The sequence below is a fragment of the Chaetodon auriga genome, chromosome 5, assembly GCF_051107435.1.
Source record: "Chaetodon auriga isolate fChaAug3 chromosome 5, fChaAug3.hap1, whole genome shotgun sequence".
Lineage (NCBI taxonomy): Eukaryota > Metazoa > Chordata > Actinopteri > Chaetodontiformes > Chaetodontidae > Chaetodon > Chaetodon auriga.
The window spans coordinates 15,873,112-15,900,442 of record NC_135078.1 but is presented as its reverse complement, the minus strand read 5'-3'; the positions used below and the strand labels follow the sequence as shown (position 1 = coordinate 15,900,442).

The window sequence follows — 27,331 nt, the reverse complement described above, 5'->3', positions numbered from 1 at the left end:
TGACTGAGAAAAAAACACAAATCACCTAGAAAAATATCTTTGGAGGTCGCCAATAGCCGTGTTTTATGATGGGCCTGGCATAGCCACCTATTGCATGTGATACATTTCCTGTCTGAGCTGAACAGACAAAGCTGCTCCGTATTTGAATGATACAGGCTGCGAACCGAGAAGAGTCTTGTCTCTGATGAGCACAACGCTAGAGAGCAGTGCTGTTCAAACACAATAACCGCACTGGCCTTTACGGACCCATCTCTGCAATAATCACTCAACACGGACAGCTGAAAAAAAAGGAGGAGGGGGAGAGAGAAAGACACAGAGGAACGAATACAAATGAACCAAACTTTCCACAATCAAATTCAAACTGAAGAGGAAAAATGAAACGGAAAAGAAAACAGCCAGTGGAATAAAATAAAAGGTGAAAAAAGACAAAAGACCTCCCACATCCCTCCCATTTATCCAACCATCCCCCTCTAATCAAATCCACTCCCTCGTTTCATTTTCCCAGCATAATGCAATCACAGGCAGCCTCCTGAGGACCCCGTCCCCACTGGTGTGAACATGCCGGGTGCAGACTGTCAGCAAAGATGAGCCCAGTGGCAGCGCGATGGGAGGCAACAGGTTTCTGTAATAGATCAGTTCGACGTCACTGTCGCTGGTTAGTCAGCTGACGAGCAAACTGTTTCGCCCTTTATAGTCTTGTGGTTCGTACAGCAGCTTGACTCCATACTGACCATGAAAAGATTCCTTCCTAATGAGCTTCAATGTAAGAGATGGAGAACCAAATCCACAGTCCTCACTCTGTGTAAGGATGTAGTCCAAAGTTTACCTGAAGCTGATATGATGCTTCAGACGACCGAGTTGGACAAATCAAGTGAATATCTTCTCAAGTCTTTTTCTTTCCCTGGACGATGTTTCCCCACCGAGCAGCAGTGAAAAGACAGTGACAAAAAGAGAATTTTCTGTATTAAAAAGGCTGAAACTTGAGAAGATAATCACTAGATTTGTTTCATATTAGCTTCAGGTAAACTTCTGAACACAGTTTTGCACAGAACAAGGAGAGGAATTTTCTCCTCCATCACCTACACTGAAAGCACATTAAGCCAGTATGAAGAGGAGGAACGATTACAGCAAGTCAAACCTGTTTCAATGCACACATGGACACCAGACAACTGCTTTAAGACAGGCTGGGAAAACTGTGAGCCTCTCCTTTCATTTCCTGCATTTTAATGATGTTGACACATTCAAATCTTGTCAGAGTAGAAGCATCTACTGCTTGTTATTCTGCAAATTGCAAATGTTGTGCAGGAAATGTTCTGCGCATTATAAAACTAGATGTATTTCTATACCCATAGGTTCCGCTGGACTTCCCAGCAGCTGTTTGGGAAAAAACTTTATTTCTTTTGACCCGGAGTGAAAAGGCTCACAAATACATTTATCAGCACTAGAGCCTGCTGGGGCCAGCAGCAAACTTTTATTAACTTTAACTTGTTTTCAACATTTATAACTACTTTACAGGTTTGACGAATGAATTCACCTCAACATATCATCTCCCAAAAAGAATTTTCTTTGTAAAATAAGTATTAAAGACAACACTGGTTTAGGGGGAAAGTCAGTCTATGAACATTTAAAATAAATAAGTCCTGGTTGGACCCTGTTTAGCCCTGCGGTGGGGCCCAGGGTGCTGAGGGCCTTTATCACATAACCTCTCAATGAGCCCGCATTGATTTCCTCATCCAGACTGAGCCCAGAGCGCTCCACAGAAAACACCTGTCTACCTGCCAGGTGAGATCCAAACACAATCCCTCAGAAAGAAATACACTAAACTCACACACACGTACTTTGGTAAACACACACAGCACAGTTCAACACCTCAGTAAGAAAACAGTCATGCAGTAAATGTGCACAGACTGCCCCCTAGTGTCCTGACAGCACACTACCTGGCATTGGTGATGCTCTGCAGGAGGCGCAGGGTTGGCTCGGAGAGGTCAGAGGGGACCAGGATCTCCACAGGGTTGATCTTTAGGACACGACCCTCCACCTCAGAGCGAGAGGGGCCATCAGGGAAAGAGTCCAGTAAGACGTCCCCTGTGCTGGGCTGCACCGCCTGCATGCACACAAACATCAAACGAAAGCACACCTTGAAGAACTAACAAAGATATGTTTAGACAACGTTTCAAAAGTGTCTGGATCATTTTTCAGGGTCAGTGTTATGTTTCTATGAAAAGATGCATTCACACTGTTCATATGACGACGGCTCAAAATGATTTGTTTTTTAATAAAATTGGGTATTTCCTGTGGGGATGCTCTTCTAATAAATCAGATTATTAAAAAGTACAGCTCGTGCTCAAACTTTACCTTGTTGAAGCTGCACCATAAAAACATGAAGTCAGTATGAGGGAAATAAGATTCCATGTTTGAGGCTACTTAGAAAAACAGCGAAAAGGTGAGATAAAGTTATTTTGCTGCCTCGAGCTTAGACAGATGAGAGGAGTAATCTTCTCTGGTGCTGCGCTGTGACGAGCATTAACCTGTATTTAATTACTCTGACACACTATCACTTCATTCTCCATATCAGGGCTGGGTATTATGGATACAATCTTCCATTAGAGCGTAACGTAACTCTGGGATATTGTTACACTTGTATATCATGATATACACATTTAATTGAGAAACTCTTTATGGACAGAATAAGCAGATGAGAATACATGTTTCTGGCTCATGCAGTGAACACAACCTCTTAATGTGTACTGAAAAACAAGCTGTAAACGATGAATATTAATCTGCTTAAAACTGAACCACCTGATGAGCAAACTGCCTGAATGCCTCGGTAGTTTTGATGAATTAGCACTGATCAGACTCACCACCAGCCCGACAGTGAGCTGCTTCCTCGGCTTGTCCCAGGTCTCACTGACACACAGCAGGAAGCTGTCAGGAGGGTCCAACACCACGTCACCACAGGCCCCCTCCTCCACATCCCCCAGTCTGCAGACCGGGTTCACATCTCAAACAACTGTCAAGGACACAGCTTTACAGGTAGAGATCAAAAAAATAAAATGTTTTAAGGAAACACGGATGGATAGTCACGGTCTAACAGGATACCCTCTCCCACCAGAGTGGACTTGGTGTACAGAGCGCTGAGCTGACGAGCGAACAGAGCGTTCCTATTGGTCCCTGAGGCCTTGATCGCAGACGTCTCTGTCTGCTTGACCACACCAACCTGCAAATTAAAGACAATGTAGAGCGTGGAGATAAAGAAAGAACGTGTGACTCTGAATACAAACAGCACGCAAGCCATATTTCATACCTTGTGTCCGTGAGACACCAGCCGTCTGACGTGGACGAACAAACGGTGTGTGGGGATGCTGCACGTCATGAAGTTGTGATCCAGATGACAGACGATATTCAGCTCCTTTGCAGCAATCTGTTCACACACACACAGAAGATGACCACTGTGCTGCCGTAAAGGACAACTGAAAGTAGTGCATTTACCATTTTAATATAGAATAAAGCGCTGCCTTTCAACTTTGATTTTTGTGATCTGTTCACCTCCCTCCTGCACCGTTAGCACAGACTGTTTCCAGCTCTCACCTCTGCGTCCTCTCCAAAGAACCTGTACTTGTAACCACACTCCACAGCCAGCAACGCGTCCTGATGCTGCTGCTTCAGCTGGATGACCTGCTGTTCCAGTGGAGTGTACACGCTCTTTGAGCGCCTAGAGGGGGCGTTAGAGTCCAACAAAGGACTCGGCACTGCAACCCTTCCTTCTCCTCCTGACTTGGCAAACTGAGACAAGTGGAAACCCTGAAAAAACAATCCAAATGAAACATGCAAAATCAGTGTTATCAGTAGCAACAGTTCTCCTCTCACCTTTCAGTTCTCTATTTCCCCACTCAGACATGAGAAAATAACATCTCATGTAAACTTTACTTCTCCATACAAGTTCAGTCACTTCACTTCTATTTGTTGTTGTCTATGGCCATACAACATTGGATTTTATGGCCAGTGCACATGCTGACATTTGAGAGTTTAAAAATCCAATAATGATATAATGGCCAGTCATCCGGTCATCATACTGTGCATAAACAAAACAAAAAACATACACAAACATTTTTAATAGAGGACCCTAAAATGTGTGGGGTTTGTTTAAGTGTCACCACACTTAAACAAACGTGTCATTGGCATTTCTTTACACAAACTTCTGCTTACTTATCAGCAAAGACATACTCAGATGACAGCGACGTGATGGAGGTTGCTCACCTGTTTTGCAGCGGCCAGCCCAGAACTCTCCTTCTCTTTGACCTCCTCCTCCTCCTCTTCATCTTCATGCTCCTCCTCTGGGTGTTGAAGTCTGTTTTCTGAAACATCATCTGAAACGTCCCGAGGAGGCCAAACGCTGCTTCCTTGGTCACAGATTTTACTGCTCACACCATCTGTCTTCTTTTCTGGCCTCTGAGTGTCGCTGTACCCGACGCTGTGCTCAGCCGAGCAGGTGAACCCTTTCAGTTTCTCCAGGGTGGAGGAGCAGAGGCCGCCTGCTCCTCTGCTCGATGTTAACGCTGTTTCTGAGGAGAGAAGAAAAGCCGTTAATGTATGATTATGAGGTATATTGCCTCGGACGTATCTGAGTGGCAGTCATGATAAGAGCTGTTCGAATCCTCTAAATGCATCGTTTACAACAGGAGACAATGCTGTCCCACAATTCCTTGCAGACGCGCCACTGTCCAGTCTTCAGTGTACTTCGTCCACATCAGTCTGAGTCACACTTTTTGGACTCCTGCTGTGAGGGTTGAGAAGAAATGAATGGATTATCTGGCTGAGGCGCACGCACTCACCTTCAGTGCTCTGACCGGAAGGAGGCTCACAGTCCAAATCCCCCACCTGCAGGTCCTGTGGAGAAAGCTTGGCTCGCTTTGTTGGCAACCCGAAAGCATCATCATCATCACGAGAAAGCTTCTGCTGGAGGACAAAAGCAGCTGAGGGTCAGATATTAGCATGGACATTAAGTGAAACATATCTGATCTGAGCGTGTGTGTGATGTACTCGGTGAAGCACGTCTCACCTTGCTTCTTGAAAGCTGGAGCTTAGCTTGGTTCTGGTTACTTTTGCTTTGAGTTTTGGAGGCACCGCTGCTGCTCTGTCCTCCGAAGTAGCTGCTAATGGAGGTTTGGGTGGTGCACGACTTCTTCAGAGACTTTGGCATGTTTTAATTTGCCCTCATATGACATTCATTTTGAAGAAAACACATAGAAATGTGTGCGCAGGCGAGGCTAAGCAGAGGAGAAAGAGGCTTTAGTTGGCCGGGTTTTCAAAACATAGCGGCGCATGTGCTGAGATCACGCTGGCGCGTAAATGACGCAGGGGGCGTTAAGCCAATCAGAACATTAGAAGGTTTCCGGTTACAACTCGGAAAAATTAAACCATTGATCCTGACAGCGTGGTTGTAGCCTTTTTCTTGTTTGTCACTTAGTCCGATACAGGTAGACAAGTTTTTGTTTTTTTCTTACGCTCGAGCTACTTTTTTCTTCTACTTTTTTTCGCTCGGACATCCTCCCTTACATTAATGCATGTGTTTAGGTCAACAGGGGCCGATAAAATAACATTTTTAAGTAGCTATGCCTCCTCCTGCAGCATCTACTTCTTGTTACGCTTTTATGTTGAAACGTTTTGTTTTACTTCCGGTTTCATGACGCGTGACGTGACACCGAACCGCACCACCACTCTTCCTGCCGTACACCCATGTTTCACAGATAGACATGTACAGGAAAACCATAATACTGTAAGGATCATAGTGAAAACAGTAATAATAATGATAAATGAAACAATGATACATTTATTGAAATTAAATTACTGCGTCATAATCCAGTGAAAAATACTGCGATTATTCTAAAATATTTAGACTTATATGATTATTCTGGGCAAGAGATACTTCGGGTTGTAGACACAAAAGATCCATCAGTGCTTATGAGTTTATTTAGAGGATCAAGAGCTCAGTGGGAGGTTTACTTAAACCCTCTTAAGGTGCAAAATCTACACTTAAGGGTACGTTGAAACTAGATAGTTTGATACTAACACTGTGTCTTTGTGTGATTGCACCACAAAGACAAAAGGTTTATGTTAACAATTCAAAGCATTATGATTTGGTGACTGTTCAACTATAAACTACATCCAGTGCAAAATCACAAGAGCAGCATGGCGTGGGGAAACCATCAGCAACATCATAGGGTAGTATACCAGCGCTGTGACTGGCAGATGAAATGTTATTGTATTGAAGTTATAAGCTTTGTGAGACCTGTAACATACTGTAATGCTATGTTAACGTTACTTTGTGGACTGTCACAGAGAGCACGTTGCTGATACATAACAGCCAGTGTAATTCACTCCTCCACATACTCCAAGTCATCGCACAATTCAAAATGACGCTCCATGCCGACTGTTATTTTAAAATTGAAGTTGTGTCTGCCTTGGAAGTATTTCAGCTGGTGCAACCTTTCTTGTGAACTAGGCCCATTTAATCAGGCTTTATTTTAACCTGATATTTCCAGCATGGCAAACTGACACTGTGTGGAAGACGGATGACTAATAGATCAGAAAGTGAGGTCAGCCTCATCAGTTTTCCATTTCACTTAAACTTCTCTACTTCAGTACCACATGCCCACTCTATTTCTGAGTCTGACAGTCATTCAGAGCCTCACTTGTTCAGCTGATGCAGCACCAGAGGAAGTGCTTTTTTTTGCTGATTTACAAAATGTATTATGAGAAACACTCGAGGGAAGTGAATGTGCTTTTTCAGTATTTGTTCAGACTGCAAAGAGGTGAGGAAGAGGCGAAAAATAAAAGCCTTAATACATAAAAATATTCACCCTTTTTTCTGCGACCAAAGATAATCTTATACGCTGTCTAACAATATTAAGTTGTCTTCGTTTCCAAAGAATACAAGGCTGTCTCAGGGATAATGAGGTCACTTTAGGGCTAACATTATTCAGGTCGCTTGGGAGAAGGCTTTGTGAGGAAATGCAAATGTATGAAAAAAAGACTGAGGAGGAGTTGGGCTGAAAGAGGAAGGCTTCCCTTTCGTTCTCCTCTGGCTTAGACAATCTGTTCTGTCTCTCTGTTCACGATGCAGCTTTGTGGAGCTCTGATCCTGTTTATGACTCTGTCTACAGGTAAGAACAGCTTTCAAATTCAGGCAATGTGCTTTGACTCAACATTAAACTTACAGTTACTAAACACAACTCCAAGAAATGTGTTGATGTTTAATATAAAAAGTTCTGAAAGTGAAAGAGAGTGTTCAACATTTTACAAAATATCCTGATTTGATAAGAAGATTGATACCACTCTCTGTCTGAAGTAAGAAACTACAACAGCTGGATCGCTCAGATTGCCTTAGCACAAAGGCTGGAAACAGAAATTAAGACATATTTCCTCTCTTTTGTTTGATCTAAAGCAAAAATAAACGTGTTAAAAAATCGCAGTTTGTGGTTTTGGGGGATCACAATGTTTTTTGCTCTGACTTCCTGTGTCAGTGTGACTACACAGTTTGACTTTTTATTGAACAAATAAATGTTCATTTAAAAGAAACACCCACAGAAAGCGCTGAAGAAGAAGGAGCTTTGTGTGATTCCACACGGGGAGAAGAAGCAGAATATTTGTCTCAACATTACACAGAGAGATCAAGCCTGTTCCTTGATCCACAGATGTACGTTTTGTCCAGTTCACAAGCAAAGCTTTTAATTTGTAAATGTAAATATCAGGAACACATTTGAAATTCTTATTTACCTTCGTGAATATATTTTTGCATTCATTCAAATGATGCTTTACGAAACACAAATTGAGAGGTGTTTGCGTGTGCACTGTGAAATATTTGTGGATTATACTTTTTGTGTTTGTTTATTTTTGATACTCTGTCTCCATAGACAGCGTCTTCCTGCAAAACATCTGAAGCTTAAAATACATGGATGTGTGACGAGTGGTATATCTTGAACTTGTGTGTTGTGTGTCTCTGTATAGCATGTGGATTAAGATGCTACACATGCACAGCCGCTGAGCCTAAATCCTGCACGGACACCAAATCTTGTCCTGTCATCTTCAACCGTTGTTTCTCTCTCAGAGTAGATGGTAAGTTTTCTTTCACATTAATATTTTCTATAGCTAATACTGAGAATTCCAGGCACACAGCAAAATCTAACAGCAGACACAATAAGTTGCTGTAGTGAAATGTACATTCAAAGCATCATATGGAAACTGGCTTCTGAGAGTTTTCTCATGGCGTCTTTCAGGTTATAACATGGTGACCAAGGGCTGCCAAACCAGCCTGGCATGTGGTGGAGCCATAGCTTGCTGTGAAGGGAACTTGTGTAACGGTGCCATACCAACTGGTCCCAGTGTCATCATCCTTCTGGTGTCCTCAGCCATCATCACACTGTTTCTCTGAAGCTCTGGAATTTTGTTATTTCTATGCAGGAGTTTTTTTTCTGACCGAATTTGTACAATTGAAATAAAGAAATTTTAAATATTAAGTATTAATAATGTCCCTGTACTGGCTGCAACTACACTGGAGTGACAATAAATATTTGTTCAAGACCATATTATAATGAATGTATTCTGACTCCTGCATCCAGGCAACATTTCAGAGGCAAGAAGTATGTACTCGCGTTTTTATAACCAGCCATTTCTCATCTATTCAACCCTCTAACAACTGTCTTCTAATTACTGGAAACAAATGTCATTGAGCAGCTTCTTCAAGTTGTGCAAGAGAATCATATTTTAGATACACTTTTGCCAAAGACACAGTATTAAAATTGTTTTGCATGAATGGCATTCTTGTGCAGGCTAACGGGAAGAGGATTCCACAGAGGGCACACATTTTTTGGTCTCCAATACTAACTATGTCCTCATCCACTCCGCTGTCATATGGGGCTCCTCAGGGGTCAATCCTTGATCCTATTCTTTTCTCTCTGTCTATGCTTCCCTTGGGCCAGACAATCAGTTGCTTTGATGGTATATCATTGTTATGTGGACAAAGTTTATCTATCTGTTTCAATAAAAATCTGATGATTTCAGCAACTTGGGCACTCTCCACACTGGGTCAGCCACTGTAAACAACTGGATGTCCCTTAACTTAATTCAGATGAAATCTGACAAAAAAAAAAAAAAAAAAAAAAAAAACTGAGCTTCTCATTATTGGGCCTGGAAATTTTTGGTCTTGTTGCCTGTTCTGTCATCTGCACTCTGGGAGTCTTGGCATTATATTTGACCATCAATTGAAATTTGAATATCATGTAAAAAAAAAAAAAAAAAAAAAAAAAAAAAAAATTGGTTCAATCCTGTTTTGTTTTTCAACTCAGAGACATTGCAAAAATCATGTCACACTGAGGGCAAAATCTTCAGTCAGAAGACCAAATGGATATGGGGTGTTAGGGTTATCTTTGACTTTTAGCTACTTAAAATAAAATGTCCTTACAGCTCTGATGGAGCTCATCATTCATCCATAAGAGCTGCTTTATTACAAACAGTTCCACTGTATAAACTTTGAATCTGTGTGTAACAGCTCACCTGTGCAGATGCAGCAGCCGTAAATCTGTTCAACAACCATTTTCATGATCATTTACTTTAACACTTCCACTTCAGCCTTTCAAACTTACTACCATCAGATGTTCACAAGATGGCGCCTAATTGAGGGATTTTCACATCCTGTGCAGAGTAGCCTGGACTGATAAATCAGACAAAGCTTTTTGAATTAACTTGTTCTTGGGTTGCAAAGTGAATGTGAAGTGTGTGATGTCGCTGTATCGCTCACTGGACGGATTAAATCAGCTACTGAAGATGACTTTCATGGTAAGATACTTTCAGTTCTTGTTAACGCGACTGAACAGTCGACATGGCTGTCTCAAGCTCAGGTGGGCGGGGCGTTGGTGAGGACATGAAGAAGACTGAGAAGTTGGACAATAAAGGACAGGTTTGGGAAGAGTCCACACTTTCTCTCTAATTCTCCTCTCACAGGGTTGATTAAAAGTCTGTTTGCTTTGTTTTTCGTGATGCAACTTTATGGAGTTCTGGTCCTGTTGGTGACTCTGTCTGCAGGTAAGAGCAGCTTACGCTTCTCCTGCATTGACTTGAAATTGTAACACAAAGAAACAAATGTTATTAAAAGTTATGCTTGGACCTGAAAAAGGAGTGTCATCCCAAGTAGCATAATTATTATTTTTGTTTTTATTGAATGAATGAATTTAACAGCATCACTTATTTAACAGTGATTGGATTTCAGATTTCAAGCTTTTCACGTGACAATCTGCTGTATTTCTCTATAGCATGTGGACTGAGATGTTACTCATGTTTCCTGGCGACCAACCCTGATTCCTGCACAAATATTCAAACTTGTCCTTCCATATTGGACCGTTGTTCAAGTACCAAGACCGGAAGTAAGCTGTTCTTCCACACCTGAAGCATCTGTAGCTCATATTGAGCATTTCAAATAGACAGAGCTCTGAATGTTTGGTGGCTTTTGTAGTTGTTGACAATGAGGTTTTCCCATCATATCCTGCAGATGCCATCAACAAGGCCTGCTTTCCCAGCGCAGCATGTAGAGGCCCCATAAAATGCTGTGAAGGGGACCTGTGTAACGGTGCCATACCCACTGGTTCCAGTGTCCTCCTCTTGCTGGCATCCTCAGCTATCATCACACTCTTTCTCTGAGGCTCTGGAGAATATTCCACTTTTTTCTTATCCAATCTACACAACGCAGGAAGAATCAGCACATTTTCAGTATGTAAAAGCTGTGAATGACTGCAGATCAAAGTTTTTTTTAGCAGGCATCGAGGGGCTAATATGGGGCCTCCCCTCTAACTTGTGTTACATATAGCAGATGGAGAATATGACTTGGTCTGAAAAGAAATTCCAGTCAGATTTTCCTCTTCTCCAATCTCTGTATCTGTTTTACAAGGCAAACCAGGAGAATCTATGAAATCCAGAACCATATGAATTCACTGTATATACAGTCATACACTCTGTACAAATCTGGAGAAAAGTGTTAATGAATATAAAGAGCAAGTTGTTTGTGCAATGCAAATGAATGCATGTTATCTGAAACATAATGGGAAAGTAGAAACAGTTATGTTGACATAAAGTGAGACATGACCTCTGAGCTGGAGGCCATCAGTCCAACTCAAAGAGTGGATTTATTGCCAGTGGGCCACAATAAAGACATATCTGTCATCTTATCACACTTATGAGGGACAATTTGTCCTACTTGTCAGTGTTCTTTGACCTTTATCCTCATGTAAACTCTGGCAGTCAATGAGAATAGAGCATCTTTAAACATCAGTTTGTCAATTATGGAGGAATTAATCACTGTAAAAATAAACTACAGGCATCTCTATGTTGTCTGGATGAGGTACACAAATTCTCAGAATTTTGTTATTGGCACTAGTTAAAAATACACCACCACATGCAACACTTGTGATTGTCTTGGTCATAGTGTGAAGTCACCTATAGTTTCTCATTTGGCATGTGGCCCAACAAGATCATGGCCTGCGCTTAGTGTCAGAGGTTGTTGTGACTTGGAGTTCATGTTAATGTTTACTCAGGCATTGCGCTGTGTGGATTTGAGAGACATGCTATCAAGGATTTTTTTAAATTATTAATTTAAAGTTATGGTCCAGGCAGTTCCACTGACCGATTTGTCATTTGTCTCCTCCCCTTCCTCTTCATCCTCCTTTTCCTCTTCTACTTCTTCTTCATCCACATCCTCCCATTCTTCTTCTTCTCTGCTGCTCAAAATACCCTTTCTGCACACTTTTCCATAGGTTCATTTAGCTTAGCTATTAGCCTTATGCACACTTTGTCCTTTGGGACTTCTGTAGTACAGCAGTTTAACTTTGGTGTATGTTACAAACGTGTTGCTGTTTCTGTCGCATTCTAGTAGTTGGAAAATGGTCCTCATTCTTCATCTTGTTTGTAGTTTGAGTATTGGTGTCTCAGATCACTTGAACCATTCACCCATAAATTAAAGTGCATACCATCATTATGTCAGACTCAATTCAACAAATCTCATCACAAGGGCATCTCACTTCACTGACATCATTTCCATTTTCACCATATCTCAGTTGTGAGTTCAGGACACAGGTGATGCAGAATGAGCATCTTATACTTACTCAGTCATTGTGCTGTGTGAATTAGAGACACATGACTTCAAGGTTTAATGGCAGTTTCTTTCTGGACAGTTCTGCTGATGGACCCTCCTGTACTTCTTATTGGTTTTCCTCCTTTTCCTTTTTTCAGCTTCCTCCTTTCCTTCCCTCCTCGTCTACATCATAATTTATTGTTTGCTAGATAAAGTAAATGTAATGTAATACATGACAATACATAGCCGCTTCTCTGCTGAAGACTTTTAATGTAGAGTTTATAATTAGCCAAAAAGCTGCACATGACCACCAACGACTGACCTTTATTATTCTTACCTTCACCTATTTAAAGTAAATTATGACCTTGTGAGGCGCTCACTAGAAAGAAAAATGAAAAAACATGACATGAAATATTAAGAATCAGGAGCAAATTTTGTTATTAAACAAAAACACCCTCATTGAATAACTCGTGTGATGCAGCATATTGCTGCATGTGAAACTTTCTGATTCCAGTTTTGGTGATGCTCGTTTTCAACTCATTTTAAGGATCACACAGTTTGTTTTTCGAGGTGACAATAAAATTTTGGCCTCTGCAGCTTTTGAACCCTTCAAATATTCATTTATTTTCAACTTCAACTGACATTTTAAGCAGATTCTTGAGACCAAACAACAAACATATTCTGCATGTCGTTCGAAATTCATCAACTAGGTTGATGAACATTCACTTGGAGACTTTAGCCTTTCAGACTTACTACCATCAGATGTTCACAAGATGGCACCAAAAAAAAGGGATTTTCACATTTTGTGCAGAGTGGCTGTGCAGACAAAGCAACATCTCTGAAAATGAACAGCAGCAAAAGAATAATAAGGAAAAGAACCACACACACGTCTTTCTGGCAGGCTCAGTGAAACTACATGAACTACTGCAAGAAAACAAACTTACAAATTTACATTTTGGTAAACTTTATACAGAGCTTATATTGTCAGTGCTTTAAACTTGTGGGCATGTATTCTAATATTAGTCATTATAATCCAGTAAAAGCTGGTCTGAAAGGGGCCATTATGAACATGTGAAGTGTTTGACGCCAATTCTTTTCTACTGTTATTAAAGTAAGATTTTGAATGACTTTTACTTGAAACTAAGTATTTTTCCACTGTATTATTTCTACTTTTACTTAAGTAAAAAATCTGAGTACTGAAAGTCACCTTTAAGTTCCCACATTGGTCCCCCTCATCCGTAACGTCCCATCCCACACCCTTGCTCCTATGCATACTGTAGCTGCTGGAGCATCTTTAAACCAGAGCATTACTTTGTAAGGGGGGAAGAATTACGTTCAGAGTTACATCACTCGTGTGGTAGCCTATAATTTGTACATAGGTTACAAAATAAATGTGTAATGTCGGATGTTAATGTAGTAATCAATGGAATATTTTGAAGTGGAATACAGTAACATTTATGTCCTGATTTATACAGATTATATCTGCCACTGAAGATGGTTTTAATTTCACTCTCAGTTCCTGTAGCCTATATATGTATACCACAGTTTCCAGGGCCAGATCGACCTTGCTGTCTCTGGGATGTTGAGCTCACATGGGAGGATGCTTTGTGAGGAAATGTAACTGTGAAGTTTTGAAAGAAGACAGTTGGACTATAAAAGACAGGCTTTGGAAGACGTGACATTTTCCCTCCAGTTCATCTCTCACAGATTCAAAGGTTTTCTCACAGTTCACGATGCAGTTTTATGGAGTTCTGGTCCTGATGGGGACTCTGTCTGCAGGTAAGCCGATGATTCATACAATACATAAGCCTACATTACATTCAGCTGACGTTTTTATTCAAAGCAACGTATAATAAGTGTATTCAACCACGAGGACACAACCCAGAAATTGCAAGAATCATTACAGTACATCAACTTCAACAAATGTGCCACACCAGAAACAGTGAGAGATTGGAAAGAGTGCGTCTTACGGGCCGAGGTTCAGTCTGAACAGATGAGTTTCCAGTCCTCCACTGAAGATGTACAGAGTGGCTGTGGTCCTGATGTCAGGGCTCGTCTCCATCACTGTGGAGTCAGGAGAGCAAACAGTCTGGTTGTTAATGAGCAGTCAGGGAGGAGAAGAGGACACACTTCAGCCTGTTTGACACTGAAACATGAGGGAAATGAACAAAATGAGATTTGCAACATAAAATATCTGAAGTCTAATGATTGCTTCTTTTGTTTTAGAGGGATTTAGGATTCATGTGTGGCAGCTGGTTTCCTTTTTCTCTCACTCTCTCTTTCTGGAAAATATTCTGTGGTTTTTGAATGAGGACCTGAAACCAACATGGTTTTAAAAAGCATCTTTTTACACTGATGGTGCTTTCTGTGAGAATTTTTTAAAAGCATGATTTTTAGTTTTGGAATAGCATTACTTGAACCATGTGTGACAATCTGTTGTATCTCTGTGCAGCATATGGACTGAGATGCTACACATGCACAACCACCAACTACAAAGAATGCACCAACATTTTAACTTGTCCTCTCGGATTCGACCGCTGTTCACACACCGAGAACGGGGGTAAACTGATGTTGCACACCTGAATTATCTGTAGCTCATATTGAGCATTTCAAATAGACAGAGCTCTGAATGTTTGGTGGCTTTTGTTGTTGTTGAAAATGAGGTTTTCCCATCATATCCTGCAGATGCCATCGTCAAGACCTGCATTGCCAGCACAGCATGTAGAAGCCCCATAAAATGCTGTGAAGGGGACCTGTGTAACGGTGCCATACCCACTGGTTCCAGTGTCCTCCTCCTGTTGGTATCCTCAGCTATCATCACACTCTTTCTCTGAGGCTCTGGAGAATATTCCACTTTTTTTTTTTTATCCAATCTACACAACTCAGGAAGAATCAGCACATTTTCAGTGTGTAAAAGTTGTGAATGACTGCAGATCAAGATTTGTTCAATAAAATCACAATCTGATGGATCATTGAATTGTTTAATTCTTTAGACTCTGCATTTTACCTCACTATTGACAGCAAAAAAATGAATCATGGTTAACTGTTAATCCTCAGGAGTAATGACACTGACCAGAAATGATTCACAAATAAAATGCAGAAAAGATTTGATGTGCTCTGGATAAGAGATGAAACTGGATGCACTCATCAAATAACATATTTCTTTATGCACTTGGACCTGCTAAAGGTATTATTTTAGCTTTTGTTCTTTAGCTTTTTTTGGAAAATGAAGAAATCAGGAAATGTGGCATAAATGACACTGAGAATAATGTCAGGTAAAGCAAAAAGCTTGTGGTTTGCAAGAGGGAAATACATAGTGAGTCAAATCTGATAGTATCCAAAGTCAGTTTAGTTTGTTCAGCGGACCTTAAATAAAGGTGAATTCATTGAGTAATCCACGTAAAATGGAGCATAATGCTGTTGCCTTGTGAAACTTTTTTTTTTTTTTTAGCTCACTGTAAGGATTAGTTATGTTTAGGGTGGCAACAACCATTAGTGACCTTTGAAACCTCTGTCATTATTCACTGGTTGTCAAGCTTTCTGCACAGCAACATCTCGTGTATGTACAGAGACGATGCACAACAACCAATTTTCTTGTTTTCTTTGGCAATTTTCCTTTATAATGCAGGGAGTTTTCTTCAACAGCAATAAAAAGGAGTGTTAATATTACCAAAGAAACACTTCCCTTCAGCATTTCAAACTCTGTTGGGTCACAGTGGAAATGCCCACACAGATTTCACAAAAACCTCTAACGGTAAAACATTGACCAAGTCATGTCTTCGTGCACAAATTACACAACATACTATTGTGGTGTTGTGGTATTGTGTCTAATTCAGGGGTCAAAGCCAGTGTGTGCCAAGATTTGAGCATATCTAACTTTGGCAGCACTTTGTGGTCGTATCAACAATGCAAGAAAGCAACACAAAGACCATCAGTTTACAGCAAGATTGTTTCATTTTTGCACAAACAAAAACCATCAGAATAATTTGAAATATGTTAGAATCCCATAACAACTCTATCTAACATTTCACTGCTTACTGTATAAGGTATTTTGATGACTTTGCCAATAGTGTGCTTTACTCTCTTGTCAGCAAACACTGTGTAAGGGCAGACAGACATGTATTCAGATGGCAGATGGCTTGTTTTACAATAAAACTACTCATGAGCTTTGCAATGTCAGTGCTTAAAAATGTGACCGTGTCAAGCATCGAGCTGATCACTGTGTGTCTATTTCTACATAAAGCCCTTAATGGCAACATGCCATCATATATCACTTCCTTATTAAACTGGTTCAATAATCAGTATTCAGGTGTTTAGATGGTACTCAAAGCTTTTAGTTTTTGAGCTGCACACACTTGGAACAGCTCACAACACACATTCATACTTCACACAGTTGTACCTGTCAGTCTGTTGTATGTTTGTTTTCTCGTTCATTTTTGTTTTTGTGTGCGTTTTTATGTAAATGTTTTGCAACTGTTCTCATGACATCATTGGGAATGAGGGCACGTCCTCAATGATTCTTTTTCAAGGAGTGTTTTATCACTTTATTGGTTCTCTGTGCTAATATTGGCATAGCTTAATTCAACTGATAAGGCAAGTAAAGTCACAAGGCAGACATGGACAGCACTTAATCATGGCATCTTTGAGACCTGTTTTTACAAGGCAAACCAGGAGTCTAATAAATCTATTTCTTACTGTGGATCAACAAAATGAATTCTAACAGAACATGTGTTTTCTATTGAATCTACCCTGAGCTGGGAATTTAACTTGTGCAGATGAAAAAACAGCGTAAATCAGTAGATAGATATTGGCAGTGAAATGGCAGAGTGGCACTACAAGTCAAAGCACACTAACATGAAAATAAATCTATTTGTCTGTTGATCATGAGAAGAACTCAAAATGTAAAGCCAGAACACGAACTTCCTGTATATACAATCAAATACTATCCACAAATCTAAAGAAAAGAGTTAATTAACATAAAGAGCAAGTGAATCACAAATGAGTTACTCATTATTATTGTCAGTGCAATGCAAATTAATGCATGTTAGCTTAAACATAGCTAGCTAACACAGAGATTTTACACAATACAACAGTGGTCATGTTGACATAAGCTGAGGCTGAGGCTGAGCTGGAGCGCACCTGCCCAACTCAGGTGACAAGTGCGGATTTATTGCCGGCGCCCAACCCTGTCAAGCCAAAATTAAGACATACGCTTGTTACCTTATCACACTTATTATCCATCATTTAATTGAAATTCACGCAGAAGGATAAAGCTAACTCTCACCCTAAAACCAAACCATTCAAGCTGTGGGACTAGAAATCTAGATGTCCATCAGGTGGAAGACTGCGATGGTGATACAATCTGAGATCGGTTTGACTGTTGGCTGTGGAAGGCACATGAGAATGAGGATCAGCTTAAGGATGGAACAAGAGAATCGGAAGTGAACACAAGTTTCATTCTGATTCTTTGTATGGACGGTTATTATCTGCAGGCAGATGTCCACATAAAGAGCAGGTCAGAGTAGACATGAGGTTAGTCTTTAACAAAATCACATTCTTCCGCGGCAGCAGGTCACTAGTGGTCATTTCCTTTAGAAAAACAAACATCTTCCGCTATTTCTTGGCATGTGTGCTCACGAGAATGTACATGTGCAAACAGAGTGTGTGTGTGCGTGTGTGTATGCGTGTGAGTTTATGTGTCTTTAATTCTTTAGTGTTTTCAGTGAACCCATGTAAAGAAAGCTATCTCGTCCAGGTCCACAGGGTAGTCAGTGAGGTACATGGGGCCTTTGTCAAAATGCTCCCCCTTGTAGCTTCTCCAGCGTCCTGCAGGCAGATAGATGTCCCTCTCCTGCTTTCCCGGCTCTAACACCGGAGCCACCATCAGGTCATCGCCGATCAGGAACTGAGAGTCGATCTTATAGGCTGCCTCGTCGTCATTGGCGATCCACCAGAGAGGCCTTATGATTGGGTCCCCTGTATCAAGAACCTCATGTGCTAGTTCAAGAACCCTCGGGGCCACCAGATTCTCATGGAGCTCGGTGAATTTCTGTGCTATCTGTACCACCTGCAAATGAACACACAAGCATATGCTGTTAGCACTAGCATCACATTCTTCATTTATATACATTTGTATTTGTATTTGTATTCATTTATATACACAGATTAGCAGTTAAACATTCTGATCAACTCAGAGCTTCACCCATCTGGATTCTGGTGTTTGGATAGTGAGAGGACACAGCTCAGTGGTCATTTTGTGAATAACTCAAACTGACACTGTAAAATTTTATGTTTCATACCCCCAAATTACCTAAAACCACTGTGTGTACAACCTGAAAGTTTAAGTGATGGCGCCCTCTGGTGGTTCTTCAAAAAAAGACTGAAAATAGAAGAATGCTGCAACAATTTCAAGGAAAAACAAATCCCTTCAGATAATGGAAGATGAAATAATGCTTCCCAAAGATCCCACTCATTTCTATCTGACATTCCAAATATTTGAATCCCATTTCCCAGTTTATTGTCTTTTGTTGCTATTCCAAAAAAGTTGGAACCTAACCCTTTGTAAAGCTGCAATTATCACATAAAGACTGTACTCAAAGTAGTTTTAATTTGTTCCATTGGTGTTTTTTACAACTAATATCACACATCGAGTCTCACTTTGCTCACCTCACTGTCATAGGCCCACGGTGGTATAGAGAACTGCATGGCAGGCATGAAAGCAGACAACTCCAACCATCGGATGTACAGCTCTCGGTCTGGCAGACCATTTTTGCCATCTGAAGCACCTAAAATACAACACAAATGTCAGACTCACGTTTGTCTCTAAAACTCTCTGCAGCCACATGTTATGGAGTATCATACCTGTGGTGCGGTTGGGGTATGCATTCCCTCCTATCATATCAGGTAAGACAAACTGGTAGCCCAGAATGCTAATGGTCAGAACAGTCGGGATGATGGACTTGAGGCCGAGCTCGTAACCCCACACAGAGTCTCTGTCGATGATCCTGAAGAAGCAGGAGATGTTCTGACTCTGGTAACCCACCCTCAGCTCTGCACGCTCACTGAACGGTACGGCCATCTCTGTGTAGCGGCGGGTGAAGGTGGAGGGGTCGGACAGTGGGACCAGGGTGCTGAACTGGCGTGGGAGGTAGCTCGTCTCTCCTGCATCGAACTTGAAGGATGTCACGTCGTAGCGGTGTTTGAGCATACGCAGATGTGAGGAGTACCACTCGCGGGCTTCTGGGTTGGTAAAGTCCAAGATTCCTCCGATGCCGTTCCACCAGCGAACCAGAGCGGGCAGCTCACCACTTGGCTCCCGGACAAACAGTCCTTTCTCCACAGCAACACCAAAATTGATGGAGTCGTAGTTGATAAAAGGATGAGTCCAGAGTGACACTTGAAACCCGTCCTCTCTGAGTTTGTCAAACATACCGCTAGCATTGGGGAACTTCTGTGGGTCAAAGTCGAACTCTCCATAGTCGGCAGTGTAGCGGTCATCCAGCTCCAGATGGGAGCATGTGAAGCCATGCTTGGTGATGTCAGAGGCGTAGCGCAGCAGCTTCTCCTGAGTTACAGCCGTCTTGTGGAGAGCCCATGTGGACCACAGTGGCTGTTTGAACACTTCAGGAGACGGGACCTTGATAGGCTTCGGGAAATACCGACGCACCTGAGAGAAACACATGCAAACAGAGCAGAGACTTCTATAGTTTTTTCTTTTACAGCACAGATATGAGATTCTTCCCATTTAAACCAGGGCAAGAAAAGAATTTAGCATATTTTCCAAAATGTCAAACTCTTCCTTCAAATACTACTTTGCAGAGGCTTCAGCAGTTTTGTGTCCAAATCCAAACTAATCTGATTCAAGTCCTTGTTACATAAGCAACTACCCACTCGGTCCATTATTGATGAGTCAAAATAATTAGAGTGCATGCATTAGCGTCTGTGTTTACCCAGCAGAGGCTTTTTAACCAGTTTAGGCCACTTTCTACAAGACACTTTTTAGATCTTGGTTGTTTGTGACAACATCTTTCAATCAGATTGAAGATTTCAGTCATCAAACATGGATTTTAAAGTTATTTTCAAGAACCGCTCACAGTCGTGACAACGTAACTGTGGCTGGCTCGCTTCATCAAACAGCGTGTGAGAAACACAGATTTGAACATGAAACTGCTTATTCAGTGGGTTGTTTTTTTTCTTTTTCAGATTTAATCATGAGGTCTGGTCTTTTTGGAGAGGAGGAGACGTCTGCAGGTGGCCCAGCATCTGGTAGAAGCCTCCTGGGTGAATCCTAACTGGGAGAAGCTGACTCTGGACTAAAAGCTTCACAGTGCAAACTATTTACTGTGACCACTCAAAGTGATCCCATTCACGATCTTTCACTTCTATAACTAGAAATTCTATGGCCATTACGCATTTCTGATTTTTGTCATGCTTGCATACCTGTGTACCAGTGATGTGCATGAATAATGAAAGTGTTATAGGAAATATAATTGGGTGATTTTGCTCTTTTCATCAAAACAAACACAGTGTGTCTATACTCACCATGTATTTGTGAATAGAGGTAACATCTGACCCCACGCACACTCTATAGCTGAGCTCAGGGAAGGCCTGCAGACCCTCTGGTGGTCTGAAGGGAGAGTCCTGGTACCGGGCCTGGAACCTGAGTGTCCTGTCCTTCTCTGACCAGCCCAAATGAAACGGTACTGAGTCATTAATCTTGATGGCAGTCGCATTCGAGGACAGCCAATAGCGTTCTAAGATTCCCCCAAAAGCATTCCGATTCGAGTAGACATCACCGGTGATGAAGGGCTGTGGTTCCTCCTCTCCCTGGATCCTGACAGGCCAGTACTGAGTTGCTGTCTCTGCCCCTCCGTACCAGTGTGAGTCATTATAGGCCATGGCGTGCTCCACCAAATGCTCATTTTGCAGCTCCTCCCAGCGAACACGGTAACACATCACCGTGTCCTTTGGTCGAACCGTCTGGATAAAGAAGTTGAGCTTGCCAGAATCTGACTGAGTGCAGCTGAGAATATTTCCCTCCTTTGAGCAGGAGTCCAGATCCAGAGTGCCAGACCTGAGACCGAGCATTGACAGAAGGGAAGAAAAAATGAATGAACTTGCCAGCGACTGTTATTAGCAGGTCATATTTGTGTTTGGTGAAAAGATATCAAGCTCACCAAAATGATTGCAACTCTAAGAATACGAGAACAGAAAAGAAATGCGGACACAATAAAAAAATATTACGTCTCTAAGTTATCATATAGCATTCAATATCTTATATACTATTGCTCTATTTTATATTATATTAGTCTATTTCTCTGCAAGTGTGGGAATTGTACTATACTAAATCGGTCGATGTGAGCTCTGCTGATAGAGGACGTGACTAAATCAGTCTTCCCTGAGGGTGTAATCATGTGTCTGTCTCGTCTGGTTTTCCATTATCCATCCACACAGTGCAGCGTTTTAGTACGGTTCAGCACCCAAAGAGGAACAACTGTGCTGAGGACAAAAAGAGTCACATACAGTATGTTACAAGGGTTACTGTTAGCCAAGATTTACTGGTGGCCGGTGTCACAAGCAAAAGCTTTTATTACAGGAACGCGCTGGATTGCATTACAATGCAGAAATCTTCCTATTTTTCTGGCCACTCTCTATTTTGAGTGCTCTGAAATGGCCATCCTTACCATGTTCATATTACATTTCCCTAACTTTCTAGTAAAGCTGAAATGATTATTTAAATGACAGAAAATGCATCTGCAACTGTTTTGATAATCATTTAATCCTTTGAGTCAAGCAGAAAATATCAAAGATTCTCTGATTCCAGCTTCTCCAATCTGAGTATTTTCTGCTTTTATCTGTTTTCTCTTATTGTAAATTGAATCTGTTTTGAGATTTATGAACGTGAATGTCACCTTGGTCTCTGGAAAACTGCGATGTACATATGTCATCATTATTTTTGACATTTTATAGGCAAAAAAAAAATCCACAGGGCAATGATAAGCATATTAATTAATAATGAAAATAATCCCTCAATGCCCACCTGAAGGTCATACTGAAGATGACTGCCCCCGCCTGGTTACGAATGATAAAACCATCCTTGTTGAGGTCCAACAGCTCAGCCTTCAGCAACTGAGCTTTACGGAGGGACGCTGAGTAGTAGCACCAGGCAACCACAGCAGCCAGCACCAACACACAGCCCAACATGCCGGCCATCACCAGAGGACGGCCTTCATGAGCCAGCTTCTTCTTCAGTGGAGAACCACCAGCTCCACCGGCCGTCTGCTGCTCTCCAGGAGCCACCGGGACAATCTGATACATGCTGTAGGCTTTAGTCAGCGAGGTGAGTAGGGAGGCAGGTTTGGAGGAGGACTGTCAGCAGTGGACAGCTCTAGTTAACTTGCTGTCAGTGTTGGTGAAAATGTCTGGAATGTATCTTCTTCACACTGGCAGCAGTGGAGGTGAAGGAAAGCCGAGTGTCTACCTGCAGATCTTCAGTAAAGTCTCCATTTCAGAATGCGGGCCGATTTGTCCAAACCTGCGGGACAGACAGAGGCAGAGATCAACAGTCAGTTATGGTGCAGCGTGTAAAACCAAAGGTCAAAAAGGGTCAGGAAAAATAAATGAGCCACTGCAAATATGATCAACCTGATTTTCCCAAATGGGAGAAAACACAAATAAACTGTGTATATGCAAAGTGACAAAATCATATATTGACAGACATACTGGTTAATGGACCATTGTATAGGATTTAGTGGCATGTAGTGGTGGCATTGCAGATTGCAAGCAATTGAAAAGGCCTCCCATCACCCTCCCTTTCCAAGAGTGTAGGAAAACCTACAGTGGCTGCTAAAAATGCTAAAAATGCTAAAAATGCTAAAAATGCAAAAGGCCCTCTCAAAAGCCAGCGTTTGGTTTGTCCACTCTGGGCTACTCTGGAAACCCAGGATGTTCCCTGACAGTTAAACAAACATTTAGGCTTAGACCAGTCAACTAGTCTAAAAGTAAGAAAACACTCAGAAAACAGTCAAACGTTAGCACAATTTAATCTATCAGGTTAAACATTGTCTGTATATAAGAGTCATTTTAAACCATTAATCACATTCTTCAGTAATCAAACTTGGCACTTTGCACTGTGCATCAGGGTTTCGAGCTGGTCCACATGTCCGGGATGATTTCAATGTCCCGGACACGTGGACAAATGAGGGAAATCATGGTCAAAAATTATCTGTGTTTATGGACACCATTATTTTTGTGTCGGTTTTGTGAAAGTGACTACTGAGAACAGCAATGTTTGTACTTGTTCCAGTGTTGAGCAAGAGCGAGAAAAATGCTCCATATCCTGCCAACACAACAGAAGTTCTCCAGGCCTTTGAGGGGAGCACTAAGTGAACCAGCTTGATTTTCGACCTGAGAGAAAGAGAGAGACCAGATGACAGTATTTGTTTTTGAAGCGGAGAGAAAGGTGGAGTAAAGACGTGACATAACATAAAAAAAACAACAGAATCTTTGAACTTCTATTGTGCCAACTGGATATGGCGCTGTTTTCTGTTGCTGTTCTCAAAGTTTGCATTGTTTTTTAAACTTTGTGTTGTTTTTGTTTTGGTGCTCTGCAGTGTTTTTCATTTACAGCACGTTTTTGTTTAACCAGGAACAGCTGCTGTATCGCTCTTGCCAAAGCCACAAAACTCCATTCAGAGAAACAGCAATTCTATCATCATAAAACACACTTCATTCCAACTTGACAGGTGCAAAATAAAACTCACCAAAACCTTCCTGGCTCATCTCTATGCTGTTCCAACAATCACCACCTGCTACCAAGGGTAGATGATGATACACTGATGAAAACATACAGATGAATATTGCATTCAATTTCTGCCAATGGATCCCCCAAAATCATACACACTGGTCCTTTAAATTCCAAATTATTAGTGTGGGACCTTCAAATCCAGTGCTGTTCTATTGTATCTCCCACCACACAGGACATGTTCTTTATTTTGGAGGCAGTTATCACCACTGACAGTATCCAGAAACTATAGTTATATATAGCTCTAGAGCTCTCCACACTGCATGCCTCTAAAAAAACATGTATTGTGCAATGATTCCTGAATCTTTCAAAACACAAAAAACATACATAATATACAAACGTACTCACAAAACATGTCTGTAACCTCAGCGCATTTTGTGTGTTCGTCTCTCCAATAAAGCTACATGACACTGTACTGTGTGCACTTGCTGTCAAGTGCAGCATAGTTAGGCAGCGGCAGCAGCAGCAACAGCAATATCCAACAGAGAGAGAGAGAGAGAAAGACCACAGAAGCTTTACTCTGGTAAATGGCAGGAAGCCAGGCCCTGTAGCCACATAGGAATTGGTGGTAACAGAACCAGTGACACCATAAACACAGGCTATGATCAGAGAAAATACAGACACCATGTCAGCATGGGTCAGTTACATTCACCTCCCACGTAAGAGCACCTTGGACATGAGTAAATAATATTTAAGAGGCAGCCCTCAAATATGTGTGATGCAGCAACCCCACAGATTTCAGACAGAGCCCAGGCCAGTCATCCACAACAGAACCATATTTAACCTCCCAACAGGTATCATTATGTTCCAGCGTATCATTTCATTCTGATGTAGGTTAGTGTCAATGCAGCAGGAGAGGAAGGAAACCTTGCAACCTTGCAAATGCAAACCCTGCAAAAACTGGTTTCCTGGACTTAAACCGGTATTTCACAGACAGACTGCTGCATGGCATGTCTTCATCTTTTTAGCTAGTTTCATTAGAATATGCTCCTTTACCTCCTCTGTGTGTACAATTACAAAACTGCACTATTGTGTTAATATGACCAGCTTTAATTTGATTTTTTCCTGTACTTTGCACTGCATGTTATAATCGAACTCTGCTTTGTTGTAGCCTCAGAGATCTCACTCTGCGTGGCATGAACACAAGACCTTCCACCCTTTCAAGGCTCCTTTATTGGATCAATTCTAACTTGGTTTCTTGTGATAAAAAAAAAAAAAACAGTTATCTCAATGGCACAATTCAATGATGGGGTGTTAGCCTTTGACTTCCAAGTCCCAAATATTAGCCCTCATTGCTCTTAAAGTGTATGGAAATTCTAGGTTAGTTTAGGGCACAATTCTGAATTCATGGCTCAGACTGAGATCCTCTGTGGCTCACTTCAGACCATTTTCAGTCCATGTCAATTAGCCTCCACACTGTGACCAGAACTCCGATTCATTTTGCTGGATTTGGCGACCAAATGTATGCAATGCTAAGTACTAACTGTTTCATTACACAGCAGGAGATAACCATTCTGGTCAGGGCAGTACAGGAGGCTATTCTCTGTGGGTTATGTATTTTTTCTTAGCGGGCAGTGAGCTAATTAACACAGGCACACGTTTCCTCCGTAGTGACTGCTAATTGCTTAAGATATACACTGAAAACACCGTCACCTGACTTTGCTGAAATGACCAAAGCGCTGTAGTAAACAAGAATGTCAAGGAGACGTGAAACTCACTGACAAAACGCTTCCAATGTGCCTGATCGATAACCCACAAGCACTCGTCTACACTGCTGTCGACGCTGTATCGGGACATTACAGTAACAATGTAACCGGCCAGACTAGTTGTCACGAACTGGGTTTCAAAACGGTTATGTTCACAGTGAAAAGCTCCGGTGGCTACCTCAATAAGTAGACGTATGACGAATAAGTTGCACAACACATTAACAGTCATTTTAGTCACTGTGATCATAACAAATACGTTTATCTTACCTCCGCATCTGACTCTCTCGGGTCAATGTGTACAGCTGTGAGCGCAGTAGACTTCTGCGCAGCTGCAGAGCGGTTTGAAGTTCTATGGTCCCGCCCAACATCGAAAAACGTAGACGTGGATTCGTCAAAGTATTTGTCACTCGCACACTATATCATCCAGTGGGCTTCTGGGAAATGTAGTGTGATAATAAGGTAGTCTTCAGAATTTTTTCCCCAAAAAGACTACTGTCATAGGTACATTTACACACACACACACACACACACACACACACACACACACACACACACACACCATGGCTTTCACTTTTTTTCCTCTCAGCTTGTCAAACCCACAGGACAGTGAAAAAAAGGACATTCAATGTTAACTTAAATTATCAACCTTAGTTTGAAATTATCGTCTTTGTGTTTTTTTTTTTAATTCTATATGTCACCGTTGTCCATGGAAACGTTTCAAATATCAAAAGCAATTCGCGGTATTTTAGGGTTTATCAACCTACTGAGTACTGTGGATATAGCGTTGTGTGGTTTACCAGCATTTTGTTGTTATTAACTACTTGTCTTTGATGATTTTGAAGGGTGAATGGACAATTTTTTGGGCGGTTTGTGTGGCAGAATCTGACCGTGTGCCAAATAGCCTGGCGGGGGAGCAAGACTGCAGTGCTGTCCTGAACAAACAGAGCAAATAATGTTGTTGTGACATGTCCGTGATTTCTACCACTGTGTGGCAGCAACAAGCTATGAGCACAGACGCTGATCGACACAATGACGACACATGGTAGAGCTCTATTTTTATCCTTCTTTATCTTTATTGCCCTTTATTGCTGTTATATTTGTTCCATTTAGCTAGTAGTACTTGTGCCAGTTGACAAAGGTTAAGTAATTTAACTAGTAGTTAACTGTACTAGTGTTTGTTTGTTTGTTTGTTTGTTTGTTTGTTTGTTTGTTTGTTTGCTAACATCATTGGCTGAGGCACCAACTGCTAAGTTAAACTAGCTATTAGCATTAGCTGTAGCAAGCACTGGTGACAGAATGCTAGTAGCACCTGTGGTAGCATTAGCTTAAGCAGCAGCAGAGTTGTTGTATCTGTAAAGTATTTGTATATTAGAGGCAGAAGCAGGTCAAAGCTGGTTTTCCATCTGGGTGATGTGGGAAACTGCCCTGGGGCCCCAGATCATCAGGGGCCACAAAAGTCCCAGCTTCACTACATGCCAGTTGATATCTGGTAATTTCATGACTGCAGTTTAGTTGGGGAATTTGCAACTCTACAGAAGATATAATGATAGTAATGTGATCGGAGTAACACTAGTATTTGTGGCAGCAGTACTAAGAGTAAAAGTACCAATTGCTGTAAGTCATATATACACATACAAACACACACATAGTCATGTTTGTATCAGCAATAATATTTGGCAACTCTGTTTCAGAACTTGCACAGAC

The 27,331-nt window shown here is 41.4% G+C and overlaps 5 protein-coding genes across 15 annotated transcripts in view; 3 read left to right on the top strand and 2 right to left on the bottom strand.

Moving 5' to 3' along the window:
- msh3 (mutS homolog 3 (E. coli)) overlaps positions 1–5,317 on the bottom strand; it is a 39,110-nt gene extending 33,793 nt beyond the window's left edge. Inside the window, exons 1-8 of one of the 3 annotated variants that reach the window (XM_076731943.1) lie at positions 5,060–5,317; positions 4,833–4,956; positions 4,258–4,562; positions 3,589–3,801; positions 3,305–3,421; positions 3,100–3,217; positions 2,862–3,001; positions 1,938–2,104 (exon numbers count right to left, since the gene is read on the bottom strand). In XM_076731943.1, coding sequence (XP_076588058.1) covers positions 1,938–2,104; positions 2,862–3,001; positions 3,100–3,217; positions 3,305–3,421; positions 3,589–3,801; positions 4,258–4,562; positions 4,833–4,956; positions 5,060–5,200 — 1,325 coding nt within the window. In that variant the 5' untranslated portion in view covers positions 5,201–5,317. The remainder of the gene's footprint in view (positions 1–1,937; positions 2,105–2,861; positions 3,002–3,099; positions 3,218–3,304; positions 3,422–3,588; positions 3,802–4,257; positions 4,563–4,832; positions 4,957–5,059) is intronic. The other 2 variants (XM_076731944.1, XM_076731945.1) reach the window with 2 other exon arrangements.
- Positions 5,318–6,952: 1,635 nt separating this feature from the next.
- LOC143321011 (lymphocyte antigen 6G-like) lies at positions 6,953–9,274 on the top strand. Its single transcript, XM_076731107.1, has 3 exons — positions 6,953–7,163; positions 8,008–8,115; positions 8,277–9,274. Exons 1-3 carry the CDS (start codon positions 7,118–7,120, stop codon positions 8,429–8,431), a joined length of 309 nt encoding a protein of 102 aa, XP_076587222.1. The 5' UTR covers positions 6,953–7,117; the 3' UTR covers positions 8,432–9,274.
- A 113-nt stretch (positions 9,275–9,387) lies between these two features.
- LOC143321012 (ly-6/neurotoxin-like protein 1) lies at positions 9,388–10,823 on the top strand. Its single transcript, XM_076731108.1, has 3 exons — positions 9,388–10,080; positions 10,308–10,418; positions 10,544–10,823. Exons 1-3 carry the CDS (start codon positions 10,035–10,037, stop codon positions 10,690–10,692), a joined length of 306 nt encoding a protein of 101 aa, XP_076587223.1. The 5' UTR covers positions 9,388–10,034; the 3' UTR covers positions 10,693–10,823.
- A 2,968-nt stretch (positions 10,824–13,791) lies between these two features.
- On the top strand, positions 13,792–15,045 carry LOC143321205 (lymphocyte antigen 6I-like). Its single transcript, XM_076731410.1, has 3 exons — positions 13,792–13,897; positions 14,571–14,678; positions 14,804–15,045. The coding sequence occupies exons 1-3, from the start codon at positions 13,852–13,854 to the stop codon at positions 14,950–14,952; spliced, it is 303 nt and encodes a 100-aa protein (XP_076587525.1). The 5' UTR covers positions 13,792–13,851; the 3' UTR covers positions 14,953–15,045.
- Positions 15,046–15,546: 501 nt separating this feature from the next.
- LOC143321204 (myogenesis-regulating glycosidase-like) lies at positions 15,547–25,947 on the bottom strand. Of its 9 annotated transcripts, none has more exons than XM_076731405.1 (7): positions 25,895–25,904; positions 23,881–23,928; positions 22,158–22,652; positions 20,660–21,191; positions 18,980–19,784; positions 18,785–18,903; positions 15,547–18,185 (listed from the first exon to the last, which is right to left on the bottom strand). In XM_076731405.1, the coding sequence occupies exons 3-7, from the start codon at positions 22,433–22,435 to the stop codon at positions 17,838–17,840; spliced, it is 2,082 nt and encodes a 693-aa protein (XP_076587520.1). In that variant the 5' UTR covers positions 22,436–22,652; positions 23,881–23,928; positions 25,895–25,904; the 3' UTR covers positions 15,547–17,837. The 9 variants fall into 9 exon arrangements, with proteins under 9 accessions (XP_076587520.1, XP_076587518.1, XP_076587517.1 ...); XM_076731403.1 differs by lacking the exon at positions 25,895–25,904 and adding an exon at positions 25,640–25,845; XM_076731402.1 differs by lacking the exon at positions 25,895–25,904 and adding an exon at positions 24,270–24,377.
- Positions 25,948–27,331: the final 1,384 nt, after the last annotated feature.

What these genes read in the sequence shown, in the direction of transcription:
- LOC143321011 (XM_076731107.1), top strand. Translation starts at nt 7,118, where the DNA reads ATGCAGCTTTGTGGAGCTCTGATCCTGTTTATGACTCTGTCTACAG. An exon ending in GTTTATGACTCTGTCTACAG is followed by an intron (nt 7,164 to 8,007) that starts GTAAGAACAGCT and finishes GTCTCTGTATAG; the next exon opens with CATGTGGATTAAGATGCTAC. An exon ending in TTTCTCTCTCAGAGTAGATG is followed by an intron (nt 8,116 to 8,276) that starts GTAAGTTTTCTT and finishes GGCGTCTTTCAG; the next exon opens with GTTATAACATGGTGACCAAG.
- LOC143321012 (XM_076731108.1), top strand. Translation starts at nt 10,035, where the DNA reads ATGCAACTTTATGGAGTTCTGGTCCTGTTGGTGACTCTGTCTGCAG. An exon ending in GTTGGTGACTCTGTCTGCAG is followed by an intron (nt 10,081 to 10,307) that starts GTAAGAGCAGCT and finishes ATTTCTCTATAG; the next exon opens with CATGTGGACTGAGATGTTAC. An exon ending in TTCAAGTACCAAGACCGGAA is followed by an intron (nt 10,419 to 10,543) that starts GTAAGCTGTTCT and finishes CATATCCTGCAG; the next exon opens with ATGCCATCAACAAGGCCTGC.
- LOC143321205 (XM_076731410.1), top strand. Translation starts at nt 13,852, where the DNA reads ATGCAGTTTTATGGAGTTCTGGTCCTGATGGGGACTCTGTCTGCAG. An exon ending in GATGGGGACTCTGTCTGCAG is followed by an intron (nt 13,898 to 14,570) that starts GTAAGCCGATGA and finishes ATCTCTGTGCAG; the next exon opens with CATATGGACTGAGATGCTAC. An exon ending in TTCACACACCGAGAACGGGG is followed by an intron (nt 14,679 to 14,803) that starts GTAAACTGATGT and finishes CATATCCTGCAG; the next exon opens with ATGCCATCGTCAAGACCTGC.
- LOC143321204 (XM_076731401.1), bottom strand. Translation starts at nt 22,435, where the DNA reads ATGTATCAGATTGTCCCGGTGGCTCCTGGAGAGCAGCAGACGGCCGGT. An exon ending in ATACCCCAACCGCACCACAG is followed by an intron (nt 18,904 to 18,979) that starts GTATGATACTCC and finishes GTTGTATTTTAG; the next exon opens with GTGCTTCAGATGGCAAAAAT. An exon ending in CGTGGGCCTATGACAGTGAG is followed by an intron (nt 18,186 to 18,784) that starts GTGAGCAAAGTG and finishes GTTCATTTGCAG; the next exon opens with GTGGTACAGATAGCACAGAA.